At 39.9% G+C, this 25,956-nt stretch overlaps 1 protein-coding gene across 9 annotated transcripts in view; it reads left to right on the top strand.

The window, feature by feature from the left end:
• LOC135981639 (nuclear pore complex protein Nup153-like) overlaps window positions 1-25,956 on the top strand; it is a 65,038-nt gene extending 39,082 nt beyond the window's left edge. For 4 of the 9 annotated variants that reach the window (XM_065584999.1, XM_065585004.1, XM_065585000.1 and 1 more), the window contains 12 exons: window positions 4,191-4,323; window positions 6,348-6,485; window positions 7,757-7,849; window positions 8,084-8,171; window positions 10,754-10,873; window positions 11,268-11,891; window positions 16,343-16,537; window positions 17,044-17,892; window positions 20,064-20,432; window positions 22,847-23,137; window positions 24,106-24,265; window positions 24,869-25,956. In XM_065584999.1, coding sequence (XP_065441071.1) covers window positions 4,191-4,323; window positions 6,348-6,485; window positions 7,757-7,849; window positions 8,084-8,171; window positions 10,754-10,873; window positions 11,268-11,891; window positions 16,343-16,537; window positions 17,044-17,892; window positions 20,064-20,432; window positions 22,847-23,137; window positions 24,106-24,265; window positions 24,869-24,953 — 3,145 coding nt within the window. In that variant the 3' untranslated portion in view covers window positions 24,954-25,956. The remainder of the gene's footprint in view (window positions 1-4,190; window positions 4,324-6,347; window positions 6,486-7,756; window positions 7,850-8,083; window positions 8,172-10,753; window positions 10,874-11,267; window positions 11,892-16,342; window positions 16,538-17,043; window positions 17,893-20,063; window positions 20,433-22,846; window positions 23,138-24,105; window positions 24,266-24,868) is intronic. The other 5 variants (XM_065585002.1, XM_065585007.1, XM_065585001.1 and 2 more) reach the window with 4 other exon arrangements.

Consider the following 25,956-nt stretch of genomic DNA (forward strand, 5'->3'; position numbering starts at 1 on the left):
ACAGATGACCAGGGTGGAGTATACAAATATTGCTCAGGCATGCAGGAGTGAAATCAGGAAGGCCAAATTGCACTTGGAGTTGCAGCTAGCAAGAGATGTTAAGAGTAACAAGAAGGGTTTCTTCAGGTATGTTAGCCACAAGAAGAAAGTCAAGGAAAGTGTGGGCCCCTTATTGAATGAGGGAGGCAACCTAGTGACTGAGGATGTGGAAAAAGCTAATGCACTCAATGCTTTTTTTGCCTCTGTCTTCACGAACAAGGTCAGCTCCCAGACTGCTGCACTGGGCAGCACAGCATGGGGAGGAGGTGACCAGCCCTCTGTGGAGAAAGAAGTGGTTCGGAACTATTTAGAAAAGCTGGATGAGCACAAATCCATGGGGCCTGATGTGCTGCATCTGAGGGTGCTAAAGGAGTTGGTGGATGTGATTGCAAAGCCATTGGCCATGATCTTTGAAAACTCATGGTGATTGGGGGAGTTCCTGGATGACTGGAAAGGCTAATGTAGTGCTCATCTTTAAAAAAGGGAAGAAGGAGGATCCGGGGAACTACAGGCCAGTCAGCCTCACCTCAGTCCCTGGAAAAATCATGGAGCAGGTCCTCAAGGAATCAATTCTGAAGCACTTAGAAGAGAGGAAAGTGATCAGGAACAGTCAGCATGGATTCACCAAGGGCAAGTCATGCCTGACTAACCTAATTGCCTTCTATGAGGAGATAACTGGGTCTGTGGATGAGGGGAAAGCAGTGGATGTGTTATTCCTTGACTTTAGCAAAGCTTTTGATACGGTCTCCCGCAGTATTCTTGCCAGCAAGTTAAAGTAGTATGGGCTGGATGAATGGACTGTAAGGTGGATAGAAAGCTGGCTAGATCATCGGGCTCAACGGGTAGTGATCAATGGCTCCATGTCTAGTTGGCAGCCGGTATCAAGCGGAGTGCCCCCGGGGTTGGTCCTGGGGCTGGTTTTGGTCAATATCTTCATTAATGATCTGGAGGATGGCATGGACTACACTCTCAGCAAGTTTGCAAATGACACTAAACTGGGAGGAGTGGTAGATATGCTGGAGGGTAGGGATAGGATACAGAGGGACCTAGACAAATTAGAGGATTGGGCCAAAAGAAACCTGATGAAGGACAAGTGCACAGAGTACTGCATTTAGGACGGAAGAATCCCATGTACTGCTACAGACTAGGGACTGAATGGCTAGGCAGCAGTTCTGCAGAAAAGGACCTAGGGGTTACAGTGGATGCGAAGCTGGATATGAGTCGACAGTGTGCCCTTGTTACCAAGAAGGCTAACGGCATTTTGGGCTGTATAAGTAGGGGCATTGCCAGCAGATTGAAGGACGTGATCATTCCCCTCTATTCGACATTGGTAAGGCCTTATCTGGAGTACTGTGTCCAGTTTTGGGCCCCACACTACAAGAAGGATGTGGAAAAATTGGAAAGAGTCCAGCGGAGGGCAACAAAAATGATTAGGGGGCTGGAGCACATGACTTATGAGGAGAGGCTGAGGGAACTGGGATTGTTGAGTCTGCAGAAGAGAAGAATGAGGGGGGATTTGATAGCTGCTTTCAACTACCTGAAAGGGGGTTCCAAAGAGGATGGATCTAGACTGTTCTCAGTGGTACCAGATGACAGAACAAGGAATAGTGGTCTCAAGTTGCAGTGGGGGAGGTTTAGGTTAGATATTAGGAAAAACTTTTTCACTAGGAGAGTGGTGAAGCACTGGAATGGGTTACCTAGAGAAGTGGTGGAATCTCCTTCCTTAGAGGTTTTTCAGGTCAGGCTTGACAAAGCCCTGGCTGGGATGATTTAGTTGGGAATTGGTCCTGCTTTGAGCAGGGGGTTGGACTAGATGACCTCCCGAGGTCCCTTCCAACCCTGATATTCTATGATTCTTGTAGAGGGGGCTGTTTGGCTGGTGAGGCATTGTAATTTCCCTTCTCCAGGAAGGGACAGTGGACAGTTTTCCAGCTAGCTGAACTAAATTTCTGATATTACCTTAGCTCCTTTAGCAATTCTATCAGGATTAGATATTGTAGAAGTAAGGCATTTTGCAGTGAAGATGTTTCTCTTTGTTCATCTGGGCACTCTGTATGGTAGCAGCTTCACTTTTTTCTAATAGTTTGGAATGTGAAACCTTGGTTTAAGGTGCTCTAAGCTGACCTACCACTTCCTATGACATGGCAGAAGTAACCCCCCAGTGCACTAGCCTCTGTGGTTCCACCTGTCCTACCCTGTCTCACCTTCAGTTTTGTCTCATGATATTGAAGAGTATATTAACCTAGCAACCAATTGATGCATCAGTTCTATTGTACGCATATGGTTACTACAGTAAGGTAGGTTCTGTCTGATGGAAGTTCTTTTGAGTGTGACCCAGTACCATTTTCTTAATTGTATCTCATGCTCTTTGTGGAAGGCGGCATGGCCTTATCAGATGCTTTGCTGTGCGTAACATACAGGACAAATTGCTGCTTCATCCCTAGATGAGTCACTAGGCTCTGTTAGCCTTCAGAGCTAGCCCTCACCCTCTTGGAGCAATTCTGTGGGCCTTGGAAATGATTTACCTGAGTGTTCCTCTATGATTTTTATAAGTCTCTCAACTTTCATAGCCTCAGTATCAGTTTCAGTTTAGCATTTCCCCCTCAAAATGGATTATTCTGTAGCAGAAATAGAATTTTTCTCACAAGATATAGTCTGCGTGAAGATCATGAACTTATACAAAGCCTGACCTCTGGGGATTTCTACTCTCCTGCAGAAGGGATAATTACACCCTTTTTTATATTATTTTTTTGCAAGAGAGTCAATCCAGTTGCATTAATTGATCAAGAGAGTCTGCACTCTAATCCATGGGTCTGTTTAGTTTTGGATGGCTCTTGATAAGAAACAAGGGAAGTCCCTTTGGATTTTTGCAGAAGTTTTCCATATGTGAAATCTGGGTAAGGACTTGTAAGTCAGTCTTTCCTTTAGGGACAGAGGAGTGACTTCCTCCATAAGTAACAAACAGGTGTATGCAGAAAAGGTTACATATTTTGCATAAGAGTCTGGTGCAGGAGTAGTTAAATTGAGTAAAATATGAAATTTCTAAAATTCTTGCTGCTCTTTAAGTTTGTATAGTTAAAGGTTGAGCATCCAAGTGCTAGTTAGGCTTTAAGAGGCAACAGAGTGCTCTTCCATAGGTTCCTATCAGAGCTGGAGAGATTATTCTGGAGCACCTCACAAGGTTAAACCAAAGCTCTTCCCTCATCCTCACGGGGACTTGACCTGGGGCTTAAAGCCTTCACGTGTGCTTAAACCTACCTTGGTCAGAAGAAGAGCTTCAATATAGGATTTCTTCTTTCCTTTGGGCACTTCTATGTCTTTCTTCATCTGGGCAAAGTGTAATGCTCGATCTTTTTCCTTAATTTCCTCAGATAGTCTTTCCACTTGGGTTAGGATATCTTTCCCCTTTTCCAGGCTTTTGGAATGAAAAAGAGAAAATTCCGTTACACTTTATAAAGCCCTTTGATGTATGTATATCTGAAAAAGAATTCTGGAATGTTAACACAATCAGAAAACCTCTTTGTTCTGTTGAGGGCCGTATGAAAGATGCAATAGCTTCTAAGGCTTCTGTCTCTCACTGTCATGCTGCAGAAACTGGAGTCTCTGCCTTCTGTCAAGGTTCGTTCCATAACAGTGGCAGACAGGTACCTTGACATCCTTTTTATATTTTCTCTATGCTGAAATCTTGATGTGTCAGTGTTTGCATGTAGTCTGATCTGTTCTCCCTCCCACGATACCCATTCTATCTGGTCTCTCATTTGGTGGTGGGTATTTCATTTGAAATGTCCACTGTCCAGGCTAGCAATAAGGGATGTGGGAGAATAACATATTTTACTAGTTAACTTAATTTTTCCATCTTCTTCTTCTCTGCTGGCTCAGACATCACACCTTGTGGAGTTGGGACTGTTTCTGATTGATTGATTTTTGATTGATTGACTCTTTATTTTGGTTGTAGCTTTTTCTGTTTAGCAATATTCTTATTGCTTGGGATGTCTATTTGTCCAACACAAGACAACTTGGACAAGAACTTTGCTTTTTCCAGACTGTTGGTAGGAATGTTTCTGTTCCAGCGCGGACAGAGGGCATAAGAGCTTAAAACAATTAAGTAATAAGAGTGCGCTCTAATCATATATTGTTTATTTCTGTGCCAGCAATTTCACATACCCCAAATTCAGTACACCTGCATCTAATGGATTATATTCTGGAGTGGGAGGTGGTGGCGGTGGCAAGATGAGAAGGGAAAGAGGAGTACACTATGTATCTCAACCAGGACAAGAAAAACAGGTAAGAGAAATTACTTCAGCTAAATTGCTCTATCACAATGGAATTTTTCAAAGCATGGATGCAGTGAAACTCAAATATTTGGCTCCTAAGAGATTACACAAAAAATTAATAGTTACAAGCCATGTTTGTACATAGCCCAGACCCCATTGTGTGATTGAAGCTCCTGGGTGCTAGGATAATACAAATAATAAATAATAATAGTTAATTCTGTTGGATATATAAGCCCAAGTCTTCAAAGAGCCGCTGATTTTGTATGCCTCAATTTTGGTACTCAGCTTGAGACACCTGGCCCTGATTTTTCATCAGTGCTGAGACACTTCCATCTCCAGTTGAAGTCAATAGAGGCTGCAGCTGCTTATCACTTCTGGAAATCAGGCCCTAGATTTCTGAAGTTGGGCACCCAAAATGAGAGGCTGCATTTGGAAACTTTGGCCATATTATTTTAGGTGTTCTTCCAATTGTATTGTAGAGTTTCTTACTAGAAGCTGAATGAATCTATACAAGAAACACTGAGTAAATATGTCAGAGCAATATGTATGGTTTATTTTAAAGGATTGAAATATTAAATAAGTGGCAGTAAGCAAATAAAGTATTACTTAAATTCATAATTCTATCTTATATGACTTAACCATATAGAACAAATCAAAATTTTGAAATGGAATAAAGCTGAAGATAACACTATATGTGCATGCAAAAATATTAAATATGTTAGAGATCTGTGAGTGACATTGACTAATGCTTCCCAGGTGCACAAATCAGCCACTCAGTCTATATTTTTTCATCAAAAAATCAATTTAATAAAACACACAAATAGTAGTACATGTCCACAGAATTATTTCCGTGTTTAGTGTCTCAAATATGTATAGTCCAAAGCATACAATAAACTATACACGGCCTCTTTTGTCTTAAATATTGAGTTATCAATCGTTAGGCTAATCTTTTGACTGAACTGATGTAGAGAGAAAATCCAGCTGGATATTGGAGATCTTGGAGGGTATTTGTGTAGCACAAATAAGAGAACTTAGTATAAAGATTTGATGGACCTAATTTTCAGTAAATATGTTGAAATGAACCAATATAGAAGTTGGGAACCCAAATTTCTTTGGGTATAAACACAGGGAGAAAGTTAGGTCTTAATTTATCCACACTTAATTGTTTCTGCATAGATCCAAGTGCCACTAATGAGTTGTCATTAAACTAGTTAAATCTTTATAATAATACCCAGTTTAATTTCAGCAGCTAAATACCTTAAAAGAAATGTCTTTATGCTTCAGTAGCTTCTGTGTTTGTTCCATAATTGTCTTGCACCTTACCTTAAACTATATGACATACCATGAAGTCAGACAGGATACTAGACTGGATTGACCACTGGTCTGATCCAGTGTGACAATTCCTGTGTTCCTAAAATAGGGCTTATTCCATTTTGTGTCTCTGATGTATAAAGAAGGCCTGAAAGATTTGTTGTTTGTTTTTAAAAAAAGAACAAAACTTGCTTTCTCTGTTTTTTACCTTAGAAATATCAGAAACTTCAAGACTGGTCTTCCTTAGCTTTGCTAGAGGATTTCTTGCATATCTCAGCATGTATTGAAATCCCACATCTTAATTAAAGAATAGGGAAGATCAACTAGCAAAACTATCCTTTCTCTAGAATTTTAGTTATTAAAGTTAAATGATGTTAACAACAAAAACAAGTTTTAAATGGAGAGAAACAACTCAGACTATCTTTCATTCTACGTTATTTTTATGGCACATCCTATGGGCAATGGTTGAATTAGCAACTTTGAGACAGTCTTCCCTGTTCTACCTACTGTACACATGATAATCATAGCATACCCATGGAAAGTGCCTGCCAAAGGTTAAAAATGTTCTAGTAGACTAGGATGGGGGATTGGATATATTTTTATCATTTTATTTTAAATTTGGCTTTGTGGCTTTGCTGCTTTTAATTTTGTATAGATATTAGAGGGGGAAATGTAGTTTCTAATGTAGAATAGAAAAATAACTAAATAAATGTACAATTTTAGGAGGTGGAGGCACCAGTACTACCCAAAATACCCTTACCAATTAATACTACATCACTGCCTAACTTCAGCTTTGGCTCCCTTGCCAGTACTACTGTGTCGTCATCACCAATCACTAATACACAACCAGTGATTAACAAGGTAATTTTTTACATTGTATGTACGTAAAACTTTACAGGATTAGAATTGGTTTGTCTTGTTCGTTCTCTGTGTTGCGTATCAGATATGTTCTTAGTCAGGAGTTCTCGAACTGGGGGTCGGGGCCCCTCAGGGGGTCACAAGGTTATTGCGTGGGGGGGTCGCGAGCTGCCAGCCTCCATCCCAAACCCCGCTTCTCCTCCAGCATTTATAATGGTGTTAAATATATTAAAAAGTGTTTTTATTTTATAAGGGGGGGTAACACTCAGAGGCTTGCTATGTGAAAGGGGTCACCAGTACAAAAGTTTGAGAACCACTGTTCTTAGTAGTATTAAGGGGTAGACTAAGTAGTATTAGCTTATGGCCAACTGAGTAAATGAGGGCCATTATATTCTGATGTGTTATGAGATTGCAGATTTTGATGTAGTTTCAAAAAGTTGTCAGATTAATTATTGGATGGATGAATTATTGGATAATACACCTCTACCTCGATATAACGTTGTCCTCGGGAGCCAAAAAATCTTACCGCGTTATAGGTGAAACCATGTTATATCAAACTTTCTTTGATCCGCCGGAGTGCGCAGCCCCGCCCCCATGGAGCACTGCTTTACCGCATTATATCAGAATTCGTGTTATATCGGGTCGCGTTATATCGGGGTAGAGGTGTACTGATGTATGGCTTCTGGAAGTGCTCTGGAAAGCCGGTTCTGGTTATAATATGCCCAGATTTATTCAACAGTTTAGAAGTACCATAAATGGCATTGGAAGCATCAGTAGGAAAGAAATGTCATCACAATAATTAGTGTATATAACTGCAATAAAAATAAACATTAAGACTGTCTAGACACATTTTAATATTTGTGTACAGTTTTTTTTAAAAAGAATCAGATACCCATTTATTTATGGAGGGGCCTGGTAAATGTTGAGTTGAATTTAAGGTTGTTTAGGTGCCTTGGCTGCATTTTTGTACCTTAACATATTTGAATATATTTTCAGCATAACCTCAACTCTGAATTTTCTGAGTTTATATCATATGGTTTGGGAATAATTCAAACATGACTTTAATATATTTTACCAAAAACTACTGATGTGTACTCTGAACCTTAATTGCATTTCATCATAGTTCTTGTCTGGGAATTATAAATCTCAAAACTAGCTTTCCCAAGTTCATTGCAGAACTCCTTATATTTTTATAGCCTTAAATAGTTACCGTTTTTTCTTTCAACATATTTTCTTTTTACATAGTCTTAATTTTTTTTATTTTGAAAATTTAGATGCAACCAGCAAGTAATGCTAGCAGTCCTGTGTTCAGATTTTCATCTCCAATTGTAAAATCTACTGAGGCAGAAGTGCTACCTCCACTGTCTGTAAGTAATGCGTGTAGAAACTCAACTGTTGCTGTGGCCTTAGCAAAACATTTCAAAACAGTAAAGTGGCATTAGTGGCAAATAATGGAAAAAGGAACATAGGTTTCGATATTCAGTTGGATGCCAAATAAATTGTATGCCAGAGAATTGAAATCTGAATTTGTACTTGTGTGTTAGACTGGATTAAGATTTTTTCCTTTTGGCATTGAAAAGATTTTTTTTTTTCTTTATCAGATTGGGTTTACGTTTAGTGTTCCTGTTGTGAAATCAACACAAGCTTCTGGATCCAGTGATACTCCAGTGCCACTTCTGATTAGCCCAGGTAACTAAAACTCCAGCATTTCAGACCAGAAATGTTTTATTTTTTCTAGCACTAGTTCTGGCTGATGGGCATATCCCAGCTGAATTGTCTAACCCACCATTTGCATGCTCTCAGGTGGGGATCATTTTCCACCAGATATTGGAACTAGTGTGTCACCAGGAGGAGTTTCTAGAACAACCCTCCTAACCCCTCGCTCTCAACCTTTCACCTTTAATCCTATAGGCTGCTATTTTATCCTTTTGTGTTTCAGTCACAATGCCTAAGTAATGATCATTAGCGTGTTTGGTTTACCTTGAGACTTGAAATTTTATTTCTCTGACTTGTTCCTTCTGAAAGCAATAACAGTTCCCAACCGCAACCCTAAATATTTCTCTCTTCCCTGTTGCAAGGGATGTTTTTTACTTGCATAGCCAGGGTCTCTTCTGGCATAGTGTGTTATATGAAAATGCCACTGAGATGCTATCATGTAAAGCATACTTTAATTTGTGCATAAGTTATGGGGACACTCTAAATTTAAACCACACTACTGTTGGAATACTTTATATACTATTGTTACAAGTAGCACCTAAGATTACTGTAGTGAAAGGTTATAGAGAAAAAAATCTTTTAGTTTAACTTTCTGCATTTGATAGCATTTTTTTTTATATTCCGTTTCCCCTGTTAGTGGGTGTCTTTCACGCAGCAAATTTTAGAATTAAAAAAAAAAAAAAAAAAATCTGATTTTTAAACTACAAAAACTGGCAGGGAGACTCAAGGGCCCTGAAAGTATATTTGACTAATTTTTTTCTAAATTGACTGTTTCCGATTGTTTGTTTAAAACGATACATCAAATCCACATCTTACACACTAAGGAATTTCAAAACACTTGCTGTGCTGTAGTTACTGCACATGAAAGTCCTGTTATTAACTTATTCCCTTCCCTTCTGAATCTTAATAGCTGTATTCCATCAAAACTGGGGTAACTTCCCAGATTTTTTAGGAACTCTTTCTAAATGTCATTTATTAAAACTGCATATTTGTGCCATCACATCTCAGGTTGTCTCACCATTTTAATGATGAAATCCTATCTTGGGGTATTTATAATTTAGCTATAGAAATGGTCTTCCCAGAACTTTGGCACATATGGCCCCAGTCTAGCAGTACAAAAACTAACAAAAAGTAATAAAAATTGATCTGACATATTAAAAAGTAGTTTACAATGCACTTTGTGTCAGATCAATCATACAAATGCTATATTTATAGCCCAAGAGACTGAAGTCTTCTATCCATAAACAGGCACAATAATAACAGTGTGACAGGCAGATTATTCTCTAAGTATAAAATGTTGGTAGCTTGAAAGCAACTCTTTTCTCTCCTTTTGAGACTTCCTCTTTCCCATTCCCTTTCTTAATTGAAGGCCCTAATAGTTTGTTTTCAATGATAGCAAGGAAGAAAGAAAATCTTCTTGGGGGAAAATTGCAACAGTAGATGTTAATACTATAGCATATAACTACAGTAAAATGAAAATCAGAATTTCTATTCTTCAGGAAATTCTGATATTTCTACATTTCTTTTCAGCCTCAAGTGGAACAAAAAGTTAAAATATCAAAAAAAAAAATGCGAAACAAAAAGTTCTGAAAAATTTATTCAGAAGTAGCAAAATGTTTTCACATATCAGCATTTTTGATCAGAACAAAATGCATTGATATTTCCAAATTGAAACCTTTTGTTTCAGTTCAGTTCAATGTTAAGTTGCATCTTTTTCTGGTGCTGCATTGTCTCATTGGATTTGTAGTTTGGGTGCCTCATGCCTTCACTCTCCCTTAGGGACTGGGCTCTCTAGCCATCCTACATCTCCCATGATACATGAATAGTCATGCGACTCCCATGATGCATCATATGGCCCAGTTACAGGAGAGATTGTTTCATCAGCATCATTGGAGAGGGAGCCTAACGCATAGGAAAGAATGGAGGCATGATAAATCCGAACTACAACTCTCATGGAGCAAAGTGGCAGGATAGGAGGATGCAGTTTAATCTTGAACTGTCTTTATAAACCAAATGTTTTGGTTCATTTCAACAAACTGAAATATTTTTATTTGGCATGAACCGACCCAAAGTGAAAAATATTTTCCTGTTGAGGAAAATAGAAATTAAAAAGAAAACAGCAAAATCAATTTTTTTCTATGAAAAATTTCAGTTTTACAGAAACTGCATTTTCTGTGTTTTTTAAAAAAATGTTTTTTTAATGGAAAATTCCCAACCAGCTCTACATCCAACCTTTCATGGTAGGAGTCAGCATTCATTTTATTATGCTTGTCAACTAAGTTGAAAGTGGGAGGCTGTGTAAGTGTTTCATGAAATTAGAAAGTAACCTTGTAATTATACATAAAAAGTTGATTGGACTTGTATAGTTCTTGTAATAATACACACATACATAAGTTTCTGTCTTGTGTGAACATAAAATTTTAAAAATCAAATCTTGGAAAGTAGGAAGACTTTTTTGAAGAGTTTATATTTTTGGGAGGGATGGAAGAAGGAAATAACCTTTTGATTTGGTTTGAGCATGTTTCTCCATGAAAGTAGTAAACTTTCTGTTCAAGGTACCACTGCTGTAAATAGCACCAGCAATAAGAAGAAAGAAAAGGAAGAGTACGATGGCGCCTTCAAGCCTGCAAAAGTCTTGAAAGAAGGGAGTGTACTGGATCTTCTAAAAAGTCCTGGTGAGATAATGGGTTCCATTTAAAAAGAACTTACCGTAAAACCTGGACTAGTACGCAGTGTTGCAGTTATAGAGAAACTTTAATTAAATAATTCATCTAAGATTAAGTTTTGCGGACAAATTGAAAACAGGCTCAGTGTTGAAATACTGAATATAGTCCACTGTGGTCCAGGACTCCAACATTAACTATAGAACAAAAACAAAAAATGGGTGGATGGTGGAAAGCTTTTTTATAGTGGCTTTACCACTTCTGTTTTTATGGTAGTGGAGACCTCCCCCATCCCCAGGATTCCTGTATATATCTCCTGTTGTGTGGTAAGATGATTGAAGGCTAAAAAGAGTTAGTCAAAGTAGCTAATGTAAATGTACCTGATTTTATGTTTATATTTTTCTAGACTTTACTTCTCTGAAGACACACAATCCTACAGCCACACAACCTGTTTCAACAAGCACAGAAGTTTATACACGGCCTGCAATAAGTAATTTTTCTGCAGGTTCATTGGGATTTAGAGAGACCTCTAAACAAGCATCATCATATTGGCGCTGTGACACATGTCTCTTACAAAACAAGGCAACAGACAACAAATGCATCACCTGTCAAGCTGCTAAAGTGCCGACAGCAGATCCTGCTAAACAGACTGGAACGTTGACTCTAAGCAGCACTGTTAAATCAACTGCTCCTGCAACAGGAACACTGGGCTTTGGAGACAAATTTAAAACAGCAGCAGGAACATGGGATTGTGATACATGTCTAGTCCAGAATAAACCTGAAGCTACAAAATGTGTGGCCTGTGAGACACCAAAGCCTGGAACAGGAGTAAAGCCTGCTCTAACATTGCCAGTGGTCACAGAAAATACAATAACAGTGACTTCCTCTCCTAGCTGCACTGAAACTACAGTCACTTTGGGGTTTGGAGACAAATTCAAAAAACCAAAGGGTTCTTGGGACTGTACAGTGTGCCTTGTGTCAAATAAGGCAGAAGACAGTAAATGTGTAGCTTGTCAATGTGAGAGACCAGGTATGATTTTTTTTTTTTGTATTTTAGCTCTCCGTGCTTGCAAATTTACTTAAATACTTTTTAAAAAAACCCTGGTCTTTAAAAAGCATTCTATTTAATTTGAAGCTTAAAGTATAGAATACTGAATACTCTGGTTTTAAAATTGAGGATTAAGATTAATATATAAGCTCTTTAACACATCTGTCTCATGACTTGTGTGACTAAATATCTGATTCTGTTTTCTGGTTACCATTTCTTCCAAGTGTCTGCTTGTGGGCCACTGCTTTGTAACTAGCATCTGCTTCTCCTCATTGCCTGGAATGAGGTAGTTCTGCCCCAAAGGGTTACTCTTCCCTAAGCTGTAGCCCATCTTCCAGCACAAGTTGATAACTTAGTTGAACTTTTTTTGCAAGACAAATGACTCATTATCCTATGGCACTTGTAGTACTACATTACAGAGAGGAGAAAGAAACCACATTGTCTTGAACAGTGGTTCCAAAAAGTCTTCAAAAACATATTTACAGATGTACCAATGTGTACTCAGAGAATGAAGGTAGGAATGGACTTCTAGTTTATATCCTGGCAGTGTGTCCACATTCCTTTTATGCTTAAGTAGCCATCAGGCCATTAGTAGAATGTCTCTTGACTTCTAGAGGGCAAGGGAGAGCTTCAGCTATATATTCTTCCTTAATATAAGCACATAACTATTTTGCTATGACTGAGAAATAACAAGAATTTGTGCTGTACGTCGGGAACATATCAGTTGGAAAAGACCTAGGTGCATTGGTCAATCACTGGATGACTATGTGGCCATGAAAAAGGCTGATGCAATCCTAGAATGCATCAGGCAAGGTATTTCCAGTAGAGACAGGGAAGTGTTATTACCATTGTACAAGGCACTTGTGAAACCTCATCTGGAATATTGTATGCAATTCATGTTTAAGAAAGATGAATTCAGAATGGAACAAAAGCAGAGCAGGGCTACTAGCATGATCAGAGGAATGGAGAACCTAACTTACAAGAGAAGTCTTAAGGGGCTTGGCTTGTTTAGCCTAACAGAACGAAGCCTGAAGGGAGATGTGATTGCTCTCCATAAATACATCAAAGGGATAAAACACCAGGGAAGGGGAGGAGTTATTTAAGGGCCAATGTTGGCATAAGAACAAATGGATATAAACTGGCCATCAAGTTTATACTTGAAATTAGACAAAGGTTTCTAACCATCAGAGGAATGAAGTTCTTTAACAGCCTTCCAAGGGGAGTAATGGGGGCATAAAACCCAACTTGTTTCAAGACTATCTTTAATGAGTTTATGGAGGTGATAGTACGATGAGGTTTCCTATAATGGCATATGGCGACTACTATTAGCAAATATCTCCAGTAGCCAGAGATGGGACGGTAGGTAGGGCTCTGAGTTACTACAGAGAATTCTTTCCTGCCTGCGTCTGTTGCATGTTGCCCACCTGTCAGGGTCTGATTGCCATATTTGGGGTCAGGAAGGAACTTTTCCCCAGGACAGATTGGCAGAGACTCTGGGGGGTTTTGCATTCCTCTGCGGTGTGGGGTACAGGTCACTTACTGGTCTGAACTAGAGTAAATGGTGGATTCACCATAACTTGAAGTCTTTAAATCATGATTTGAGGACTTCAGTAACACAGCCAGGGCCTATTACAGGAGTGGATGGGTGAGGTTCTGTGGCCTGTAATGTGCAGGTCAGACTAAACGATCATGATGGCTCCTTCTGGCCTCTGGGTCTGAGATGCTACCTGCACATACTTTCATTTTTACAACAGTTGAAGAGAACCACTCTTCCTTGCAGAAGCTTTGAGCTCTTTATAAATATGTTTTGACCCTGAATGCATCTGATTTTTGTGTGTAGGGTATTTATATGTATAAAATTGATGTATTTTTTGATTTGTATTTATAATTGTATGTACCTGACTGCCACGTGGCTACTTTCAGTAAAGCTGGGCAGGAACAGAATGAAGGGAGATGCGCTGAAATAAGGCCATCTATCTTTAGGCAAAAAACTAGGAACATCTTCAAGTTGGGGCACCTTTTGCAGGAATAGGCATCCACAGAGAGCAGCTAGCCCACCCTCCTGGCCTAAGTGATGGCCACCAGAAAGGCCACTCCTACAGAGAGCTAGAAAAAGGGAATCACATTAAGGGTTTGGAAGTGGGGTGGGTCTGCAGACTGCTAAGCCAAGACTCCATACTGACTATTGGCTAAGGCTTAATTTGTAGATTTTCTGTGAGCTGTAAAAATCTAGATTGGTGGGAAATGATGGAAAGCCCTTCCTAAAGGACCCCTGATGGACTTTAAGGATGAGTTGTTCTAGTAATATGTCACGTGCTATCGCCTTTTTAAAGACTTCCTGAAAAATTCTGACAACTGTAAAATGAGCTAGAACCTAGCTCTCCAACCACTCTGCACAGTTAGAGTGGAATTTCTTCCAAATATATATTAAATTCCAGAGGTTGTTGCTTTTGTGGACTTTCAGCACCATAGTGAACATCTTGTTACTTCAGGGACTTGCTTGTGTGAGCTGGCCCTTTTGATGTTGCTTGTGAGGCTTAGGGGTATTGCTGAGAAGTGTTCTGGAAATAAAAGAAAGATTACAGTGTGATCCCCATGATGCAGAGAACTGCATGGCCTCTAGATCCATCAAGGATGAGAATTAGAGGGGGGGAGAGACGGCAAAGAATATCTGATCATTCTATAAGATAAGTTGTGGGATGACAGTGAATATCTTCCCTATCTTCCACAGTTGAAGTCAAAGGAGGGTGAATTTAAGGAAAAGAGTAGAAGGTGGCCAGGCAGTTCTTCAATCTGGCTGCTTCGAAGACCCAATTCATCGGGATAAATTTGCTGAGATTAAACTGGTGTTCAGGGAACCCTTTATATACCTGCTGGATTTGGATTTGTGCTTCAATCTGAGTATTTGTTATGGAAGTCAGACTGCCTGCTACGGAAGCAGCATCCACTGACGCTCTCCGTTGGGGGATGACAATGGGCCTAGGTTGCAGGGCAGGAAGAAGGAGCCAGCTACAAATGAGAGCATGCCAGTGCTGCAGATAATACGGTGCATTCCATGTCTCTTCAAAGAAGCCTCTGTTGCTGTTGAAGACAGTTGGTTTGGGTAGGGTTACCATACGTCCTCCTTTTCCCGGACATGTCCGGCTTTTCGGCACTCAAACCCCCGTCCGGGGGGAATTGCCAAAAAGCCGAACATGTCCGGGAAAATGGCGGCTCTGCTCCTCCCCTGACTCTTTGGCTCTGTTTAAGAGCCGAGCTGCCCGAGCGCTACCGGCTTCAGGCAGCCCCCATGCCTCCGGACCCTGCGCCGCCGGAGCCCGGGAGGGGAAGTGCCCGGCTGGGGGCGCAGGGTCCGGAGGCATGGGGGTTGCCTGAAGCCCAAGTGCTACCGGCTTCACGGTTTGCCGGGCAGCCTCCAGACCCTGCGCCCCCGGCTGGGCGCTTCCCCTCCCGGGCTCCAGCTGCGCTGGGGAAGCGCCGGCCGGGGGCGCAGGGTCTGGGGGCTGCCCGGCAAACTGTGAAGCCGGTAGCGCTCGGGCAGCCCTTTCCGCGTGGCTGGCAGTGAGGAGGGGGCGGAGTTAGGGCGGGGAAGGGTCGGAGTTGGGGCGGGGCTGGGGGAATGGGCGGGGCCAGGGCCCATGGAGGGTCCTCTTTTTTTTATTTATTAGATATGGTAACCCTAGGTTTGGGTGATTGAGCATAGCATTGGGAGTCTGGAGCTCATGAGATCTAGCTCTTTTATCACTGACAGGGGTATGTGGTTTTAGACAAATCTCTTCTTTCTGCCTTATCACCAGCCTTTTCTCATCTCCTCTAGTCTTTCACAGTTCTGGCGGGAGGGAGTAGCTTTAGCAACCAGCAAAGAGGAAGGAGGAGGAGGGGAGGAGCCACTGCTGCTGCAGGAGGGTTTTATCCTCTGTTCAGGCTTGCAGGGCAGAGGCAAAGGAGGAAGAGATCTGGTTGGAATTTGCTGATGAGTCTGCCTGGTAAATAACTCCTTACGTCATGTCATTTTACAAATTGGGGTAGCATTAATTCCAACTCTGGTAATTACCTTCTGTCCACCTAAATTTCTCCTGCAGTTTCAGTTCGATACAGACTCCTTCATTGTATATCGTAAATAGCTGAGGTATGTTGCTATAGCCTATGAACTGCATTAGCCCTTTAAACCTAGCGTTGGCTGCATTTTAGGGTGCTTCAAGTAATCCCTCTGTGTAGTCTGTATATTACTTTTAAGTTTGTAAAGCTCTTCAAGATTCTTCAGAGATACTAAATTATAGTTAAGATAATCTGGAGGTTTTGTTTCCGCCTCCTGTGCTTGATCAGTTTATACATCTTGAAAGTGTAGCTGAAACTTAAGAGCTTCATAAAATGGTCATATTTATTTATTTTATAATTTAAATAGACTTTTAACACTTTCCTTTGTTTTCTAGGGGGTTCAGTGCCTGTGACTAGTAGCAGCACATCCTCTTTCTCCGCTCCTTCTGGAGGATTTCTGGGATTAGACAAATTCAAGAAACCTGAGGGAAGCTGGGACTGTGAAACATGCTTGGTACAAAACAAAGCAGAGGCCACAAAGTGCATAGCTTGTGAGAATGCAAAACCAGGCACCAAGCCCGAGCTCAAAGGTAACGCTTCATGAAGGAAATAATAATTGCACTCTTTCCGTTGTTTTCTATCAGTTGTAGTGGAAGATTTGCCACATTTTTTCCAGTGTGTGTGTGTTATATCAGGGGAAAAAAAACAATTCACAAATGACTTGTTAGGGCTCAGCATTGTCTTTGTGTGTATGTATGGGGGGAAAATATCTCTTGTTGGGGGGGAAATATATTCTTGTTCTTAAAGTATTCCATATCACCAAATCTGTTAACTTTTTATATTCACTTCAAACTTCGGTTTAGAGTGAGTTGTAAGTACAGTTCTTTGATCCTAGTTGCGGATACAGCACCACTCATTTGAGAGGGTCTGTATGCTAAAGTAACTGACAATCTACAAACAAAGGGCATTTCTAGTAAGAGTTTTTGATATAATTGGCTCAGGAGAGGATCAGAATCAGAATAACAGTGTTGTTGCAGAGCAGGACTTAAGTGCATGTGTCTGTATTACAAATGTAGTCTATTATTCCTTTCTACAGGTTTTGGTACTGCTGCTGTGTCCTCAGATGCTGCTGCACCGTCATTTAAATTTGGTATTCAGTCATCATCCTCGGAGTCATCTCAGACATTAGGAAGCACAGAAAGTTTTAAATTTGGAGAACAAGGGGGTTTGAAGTTTGGTATTACATCAGAGTCGGGATCTGTAACAAACAACATGACTGGGGGCTTCAATTTCTCTAAAACTTCAGGGGACTTCAAATTTGGAGTCTCTTCCTCAGACTCTAAATCAGAGGAGAGTAAAAAAGACAGTAAGAATAACAATTTTAACTTTGGACTTCCCTCTGGTACAAGCAATCCATCTACTTCAGCATTTCAGTTTGGGACATCCAATCTTGGACAGCAGGAAAAGAAAGAGGAACCTGTTTTAGGGGGTTTCAGTTTTGGCACAAGTTCTACTGCCCCCATAGCTACATTAGAGAATAAAACAGGAGTGAGTGGATTCAGTTTCGGAACGGTGGCAGAAAAGGAAGTTGCAGCAACTCCTTTTTTATTTAAACAGTCAGAGGAGAAAAAAGATGAAACTCCTTCAGCCAAGGGAGGCTTCACTTTTGGCAGCATGGAGCCTGCATCTGCCTCACAGTTTGTCTTGGGAAGGACAGAGGAGAAACAGGACTCTGTTACCTCTGCTACTTCATTAGTGTTCAGGAAGACGGTTGACAATGAGGAGCCAAAGGCGCAATCCGTCTTTTCATTTGGGAAGTCTGAGCAGACCAAAGAAGAGAGCACAGCAAAACCCCCATTCAGTTTCAACTTAACAAAACCAGGAGAGAAGGAAACTGAGCAAACAAAGCCAGCTTTTACATTTGGGGCACAAACCAATACTGCAGGTAAAGAATCTCTTGCCTTAAACTTTAGTTGTCTGGTCAAGTCCATGAAGTAACAAAATCAAGTCACTGCCAAGAAAACAAATATATTTGAGTGATTTCTTCATGTGTTAGGTCTGTAGAAAAGCTTTTATCTACTACATGAAGATGAATTTACAATTTTGGGACTTAGAGGATAACAGAATTGTTACAATTTCTCTATGGACTTCAGTGGAGTTGAACACCACAGATTGAAACGTTGACAAAATATTTACTGCATATAAGAACCATTTTCTAGTAGGCCTTGCCTAAATACAAAAGTTGTACCTCTCGCTTTCCATACCAGCAGTACAGTGTGGGCGCAGTTATCCCAGTGTAAAGGTGCCTTATACCTGTGCAGCTTATTCCAGTATGGGATGGGGACTATGCTATACTGCTATAACTGTGCCCACATGAGAAGTTATACCAGTATAACTATATCCATAAAAAAAGATAAATCACAGCCCTAACTGAAATAGTTATACTGGTACAAAATCTGGTACTAGTATATTGTCCCGCATTAGCCCATATATTGGTAATATCTCCACCTTTGCAGGTGAAAATGAGCTTTTTAGTGATGTCGCTGCATAGAGGGCTTTCTGGCTGTTAAGTTCCAGTGGTGCCCAACTACCTGTCAGGTTTTAAAACAGACTTTTTTTCTCTAGAGGATTAGCAAAGAGTTTTGTCAGTAACTCTGACTAAAAATAGTGTTTTAATTAGTCTCTTCATAGTGTTATGTTGTTCGAAATCATAAAACTGCATGATGATGTTGCTAGATAAACAAGAGAATGAAGGCCCAGAGTTCTGAGATGAAATACCATGACACACACACATTTACAGTGCTATTTTAATCCCAGAGTCAGTGTCATCAAGGAGACTTGTTAGTTCTAACTGAAGAGATTTGTGACAGTCCTTTATGGCGAAAGGGGAACCTAATTCCTCAAAGTGGCCCCATCTCCATCCCCAAAGAAAGGGGGAGATGAAACAGAGGCCTAAGTAATAGAAAAATGGAGACTGAGAAATGAAAACAAGATGTCAGACAATTAAGACTGAGAAATGGACACAGCAACAGACTTAGAGAAAGCTTAAAGCAGGGGCTCTCCAACAGGGGTTTGGGACCCCTCAGGGGGTCATGAGGTTATTACATGGGGGGTTGCGAGCTGTCAGCCTCCATCCCAAACCTTGCTTTGCCTCTGGCATTTATAATGGTGTTAAATGTATTACAAAAGTATTTTTAATTTATAAGGGGGGGTCGCACTCAGAGGCTTGCTGTGTGAAAGGGGTCACCAGTACAATAGTTTGAGAACCACTGGCTTAAAGCTTTGCCTTAATTCCAAAATGTGAGTAAACTTAGTTTAATGTCTTAAAACAAAATGGTTGATGAAGAAATCAGACTGAGGAGAGTTAGTCTTCTTTGCTTTTGTAGGAAATCTTGAAGGTACTTAAATATGCATATTTTAGCAGACAATTTTAAATGATTTTCCAGATAGAACAGGGGTTAATTAGTAAACTTTAACCCCCATTAGGGATAAACAGGGCACCCTTGAATTTATGTGAAATTGCAACTAGGGCCTGACCTTGCAGCCTTTACACAGGCAAAGTACTCACTTTAATTGTTGAGTTTTGCCTGACTTAGGGAAGCAGGATCAGGTCCTTAGATTCACAGTGGGCTGGAGAAGAAATATCTCTAAATCAGTCTGTCCCTTCTCCCCCCGAAGTAGGATCCATTTAGCACAGCCATGAAACTATTTGTTCTAATGTCTCTTGGAATAATTTACTACCAAGCATTTCCACTACTGATGGCACAAAAACAAAAAAACAAACCTGAAGTACTTGTACATATGTAATGCTAGTTCATATTTCCTTAGCAAACACCGCTACTGTTGCCAGCCACAAGTAGAGCCAAGACAGGAGTGCCTTTCCTCTGCTTTGTAGTCTTCTTAACCCCCTTCCCCCCCGGATTGTGTTTTTCCTGGGAAAGAGACCAGTTTATGCATTTCACCTTGGTTTTACATGGGTGAGATAGAAGCTCTGATACTTAGGTGTCATCCAGTGTTGTCGTTGGCATACAGTGCTTGAAACAAAACGTATGTTGTGCCTTCAGAGCCTTATTTGCCATTTCTAAAGTAGTTTATGATTGCTTTCCTTCTTTTCAGATCCAGGGGCAGCAAAGCCAGCCTTTGGTTTCTTGAGCTCTGGTTCCTCCAGCACAGCCATACCAAGCACTTCTGCTAACAGTAGTAGTGTGTTTGGCAGCTCCTCCTCTGCCTCAAATCCTCCACCAGTTGCCGCTGCCTTTTTGTTTGGACAGGCCAGCAACACTGTGAGCAGTTCTGCATTTGGCAATGCCTCCGAATCCAATGCCCCTCAGTCATTTGGGTTCTCTCAAGAAAACAAACCAGCAACCACATCCTCCAGCACAGGTGCAGCTGTTGGTTCATTTCTCTTTGGTTCAGGAACAGGCAGTAACAATACTGCAACCCCTGGTTTCAACTTTGGGGCCACAACCACATCAAGTTCTACAGGTATATATACAATTTAGTGCTGGGAATTTCACTGTTGTGGGTAGATGTAGGACCAACACAATTTTATTTCCATCAGCATTTTACTGTGGAGAATACATGGGCTCTGTACAGGGCTATTCATTATTCTTTGTACGACAAAGGAGTCAAACAGTCATTAGTGGGGCTATCTTATTATGAAAAAAATGCCTAGCTCTTAGTACTTTTCATCAGCATATCTCAAGGACTTTGTCACAGAAATTTTTAGGAAAAGTCATAAGGCATTCCTGGTGGAAAAAGGCATAAGTATTAGAAACAGTTTAAGAGCAAAGTGTCACAGGCATTGTTTATACACCATATAACCTCCCTATTTGGTTTCCAGTTCATATAACTAGAGTTCCGCTTCTACTATAGAAACCGTAGAGAAATTTGATTGAAGTTATGGAATATTGCTGTACCAGAACCAGTTTTTGAAATTCCAGCTTCCGTTCCCAATTTTTTAAAATGTGAAGAGAGATTTTTTTTTTCTTTTTTCAAAAAACCCTCTTGGAAAAGTTAAAGCTCTCACTAAATGTTGGCTGGTCTGGGTCCATTTGTTGCCACAATATTGTTGCTGTCATCGTTCTGTTGCTGAGCCCTTGGTTCTCAATTCGCCTCCTCTGCAGCTCAGATCAACTTGACAGCACTCAGGTTTCTCAGTGAAAATGGTTCATTTTTTATCTTCCCACTCAATCTTCCACATATGAAAATCCTCAAATGTCATTAGTATTTTTAAGCACAGAATTCTTGACTTCTTTACCTTAATGCAGCCTTCTTCATTAATGCCGTGTTTAAGCACAACACTCATGTGTTTGCTGCTGCTACTATGACAAGTTAATTTAAGATCAGATTTGTTTCTTCCAAGTTAATGGGTTAAGAACAGTGATCCCGTTTATCTCCTACTGATTCAGACAACTTAAACTCAGAGATACAGTGCAAGGCTCAAACCACCCAGTGATTTAAGTAAAATTTATTTTGTTATTCTTTCTATTAAGAAGCAGAATTTAAATTTGGTTGTCTCCAACGCTCATAACCCCGGAAGTTATGTTCAGGAACTCTTTGTGCCAGAAGCAACAGTTCAGAGTTTGGATCTGGAATTGCCATATGAAGAATTCCACATTTTTTAAGAACAAATAATATCCTAACTCTGAATTACAGCTTCTTTGCCAGCACACCAGCGTGTCACTTTGAATAAATTGCACTGAATCTGAGACAAAAATGACATATGAATTTACTATTATTTCTCATGCAGAAATCCAAAATTGTATGTGCAGTTCAACAAATCTGTTTTCCTTCATTCCAAGTTATAGTGCAGTAGACCATGCTCTTTTTCTCAGTTGTGTAAGTGCTGCCTGAAATATCGTTAGACGAAATGAAAAGTCATTGAAATAGTGATACTTTCTACTTGGCAGATGTGTTTCCTGTGCGTTCAGTTATTACTGGATGTCAGTTATATGTTTCTCTACTGCATTTTATTTCTGTTAGCACAGCAGAGCAAAGGCAGCTAGGAGAGTGAGCTAGGTAGGGTTCTATTTCTCCTATGGATCATCAGTAGAATTGTTTTACTGAATTCTAATTATTGTGAAATTATGCACAATTTGAAGAAAGTGAGATTGTCATTGGTGGCCTAATTTGGCCTGCAGGACTTACATTACAGGTGAGTCAGCTGTGACTGCAGCAGAAGGAACCCAGTTTAACTCAGATCTCAGGTTGAGTTTGTGGGCTCACAGTTATTGGAAAAACCCCAAATCTTATTGAGCACATTTGACATGGAATCATTAAGACAATAAACATGGGCACCCTCACCCCTCCACTTCTAGACAGGAGTAGAACCACACTTTAAATGTCTGACAGAAAAGTTACTAAAACTGAATAAATGTAAATAAAAGTTTGCAAACTGCCCTCTTTGTTATTGGCTTGATGTGACACAAATAACTTTTAACAACTATATGAATAAAAATTCACCATTAGTGTGTACCTGCTATTAGATCAGATAATTGTGGTGTTTGTGTTGAACAATTTACTTTATATAGTGACCATTTCATGTTAAGTATGAAATGCAATTTACAGGTATTTAGGCCAGGAGTAAAATTCTCTTTTTAAAAAACTGACAGTAACTCTTTATGCAGAGTAAATGTGCTGTTTTCCATATTAATTTTCATGTTTAATATAATGGTACCAATTGCACTTTTTTCTGTGCTTGAATTGCTACTTTCTGTTTTATGTACTCCAGTTGTTGTAGGGATTATTTCAGCCACTTCAGATTTCTTTTGTAGCATTTGGTTGTTAATCCTGAAAGACGATGCTTTAAAAATGAAAGCCGCCTTGAGTTAGTTTTGTCCTTGCGAAAAAACTGAACGCAATACTTAAGTTTCTGGTCTGCTTCCTTGCTTTTCTAGGTTCTTCCTCTTCATTTGTGTTTGGCTCTGGGTCTTCAGCACCTGCTGTCGGTCCCAGCCAGCCACCAGCATTTGGTGCCAGCCAGACACCAACATTTGGTCAAAGTCAAGGTGCCAGCCAGCCAAATGCTCCAACTTTTGGATCATTATCATCAACTTCATTATTTTCAGCTGGCTCTCAGCCTGCACCTCCAGCCTTCGGGTCTGTGTCAAGCAGTAGTCAGCCTCCTGTGTTTGGACAGCAAGCAAGCCAACAGCCTGGTTTTGGCTCTGGTACAACACCTAATTCCGGTGAGTGGAAGCCCTTCATGTCTGACATCTATTTTGGTCCCAAGATGTAGATTGTTTCTAGGATGAATTCTCCTTAAATGTTCAATGAGTAATAAGGCTACGTGGGATTTCTTGCCAGCTTTTGGTAAAACGCTACAACTTTTAAGGAATAAATTAAAAAATAAAACAATCTCCTCTCTCAAACATAGTGCATATTAAACACTTTATTACAGATAAGAAATAGAATCTGATTACTCTAACTTGTAATGTCCATTAACAGAATTATTCAGTAATTTGCCTCGTTCCTAGAGGCCAGATGTTAGCCCCCACCTTCATCAGAAACTTCCCCACAAAATTTATTAGGGTGAAATTAAGGTTGCAAGCACATCAGTGGTTTGTGTGTTTGTTCTCTTTCAAGAATGTTAGTGTTAAAATTGACAAATCTTAGAAAAATACAGTATGAAATATATGAAATTCACACCATGAGGTTGAAGGCAATGTGACTTGAATATAGTCTAAGCCTGGACAAGGCCCTGCACTCGTGAGGATCCTCTTCTGTCACCGTAGTTTATTATTTATGATTGTTTTGATGATGGTAGCGTAAGTAGTATTTTCTCAGAATAGAATGCATATTTGTTACTAAAAGGGAACATTTCCCAGCTTCCTTGTCTTTGTGTGTGCTGCACATATTAAAAGCTGCTGCATTCACAGGGCCATCACCTTTTATCTGAATCAGCAATGCTGAAGTAGCTGTTGGCTTAAAAGTCCGTCCTCCATGAAGTTGCCCAACTTAAATGAGTTAATATTTTTAGTGTAGATTTTTGGTTAGTTTTACAGCAATAGCTACTCTGGTATCACTGCTTTAGGGAAGCCAGTAGTCTTGTTGTGACACAAATTTATATGGTAGAATGGCAAAGGGGAAGAAATGTGATTTTTGTGTGTGTGCGCGCGCATTGGAGGTTTTAAACGTAGACTTTGTCTTTTTTTAGGTGCTGTATTCCAGTTCGGACGTAGTGATAATTTCAGCTTCACAAGTAATAGCCCAGGAGTGTTTACTTTTGGTGGAAATCCTGGTGCACCAGCGCCACCAACCCAGCCTTCTGGCTCTTCAGGATTTCCATTTAACCCGACTCCAGCATTTGCAATGGGGTAAGAATATCTTTAAGTGACTAAAAGGGGGGGGGGGGGAGGAGGAGGAATAAGGATCCTAATTCACAGTGTTGAGTATGTGCAACTTCTAACTCCCAAATCAGTCTTCATTTATATGATTACTGTAGGTGTTCACATGAACATCTATGAACAATGACCTCCATATAAATTCTTAGAATTATGTTAAAAGTGACCGACTAATGGTTTTGGTGCCAAATCTGACATCATCTTAAGGGGGCCTGATTTTCAGATGTTGAGCATCCGTCCTCTGAAGATCAGGTTCTTTTTAAAGTGTCTGAAGTGAGGCACAGAATCACTTTTATGCATGAAAATTAGGCCATCTTTCATGTTTGCAGACTTTGCATCTACTTTAAAGCCAGCTACTTATTCATCTTGTTCTGTACTGTAATACAGCAAACGTGGCTGCTTATTTTGTTTCTGGAATCCTTCTCTTGCTTTGGATTTTATGACTTGTGGGCCTGACTAATTGCTGTCAGAATACATACTATTGCAGATGGTTATTTTAAATTATTACAGAAAAATCCTGAGATTTGCAGTGGCAGCATGCTAGACTTTTGACTACTTCTGAATTCTTTTTGACAGGTCTAACGGGAAAAATATTTTCTCTGCTTCTGGATCTTCAGTTTCTGGGCGGAAGATAAAGACTGCAGTTAGACGTAGAAAATAATTGTCAGTGGTGGTTAGACAGCAACTTTCACAACAGCTGGTGCCCTGCACTTATTGGATTGTACCTCACGCTGGGTTTAGCTGAAGTCAGATCTGCCTAAAGAAATTCAAAACTCTGCTGTCTTTTTTCCCCATTTAGTTTTTTTGGTAAGAAGTAGAGTTGGCAACAGGAAGGTTCTCAAGCAAAACTATTTTAGAATCCAGCAATTTCTTTATTCAGACTTGGCATGGTCTGGCTATAGACATGAATATAGCCCGTACAGCAAATAGCTTTGTATAATACCTCTTCATCTGCACCACTATGTGCGCTCATTTGCGTTTACTGACGCCTCAAAATTGTAATTATATCAGTGAAGGGATTCTGTATAGAGTAGAGAATGTTGATAATGAATGATTTCTATGCTGAGTTTGTGCTGGTGTATGTGTGAAGTGAGTGAGTTGGGTGTATTGTGCACTAAAATTTTCTGATAGAGGAAGACTGATTAAAGGATGGTCCCTGCTAAGGACTTGTTAGATCTGTAGTTCTCCATTTAATAATTATATGCTATTTCTATATTTTCATTCTTACGGCTCTTTATCACCTGTCTCGCCTTTTTGTTATTTTATTATGAAAAAGTGTAAATACATTTTTGTTTCTCTTTTTTGGCATAACAAATCTGTGAACTTGAAATTTTAATTTTGTGTTATGGCAATTTTTGTTTAGTATTGTCTCAGATTTTATTATGTAAATCCCATTATTCAAAGTTGCCTAAATCCATTTGGAAAATCTTTAAATAAAATTGGGAATTCTTAAAGTGAGTTTATTGGCTTTTCTGATCCATTTTTGTTTGGACCAAAAACCAGTATTGTACAAAGTATTAAGTATATATTTTTATATTTACAGAAATGGACTGTGGTGACTTTGGATAATAAGGAAAAGTTTAATATTAAAGCCATGTTTATTACAGTATAATTAACATGTTAAACCATGGGATAAATGCCATCAATAAAAATTATGAAATATT

Source organism: Chrysemys picta, chromosome 2, assembly GCF_011386835.1.
Source record: "Chrysemys picta bellii isolate R12L10 chromosome 2, ASM1138683v2, whole genome shotgun sequence".
In the NCBI taxonomy this organism is placed as follows: domain Eukaryota; kingdom Metazoa; phylum Chordata; order Testudines; family Emydidae; genus Chrysemys; species Chrysemys picta.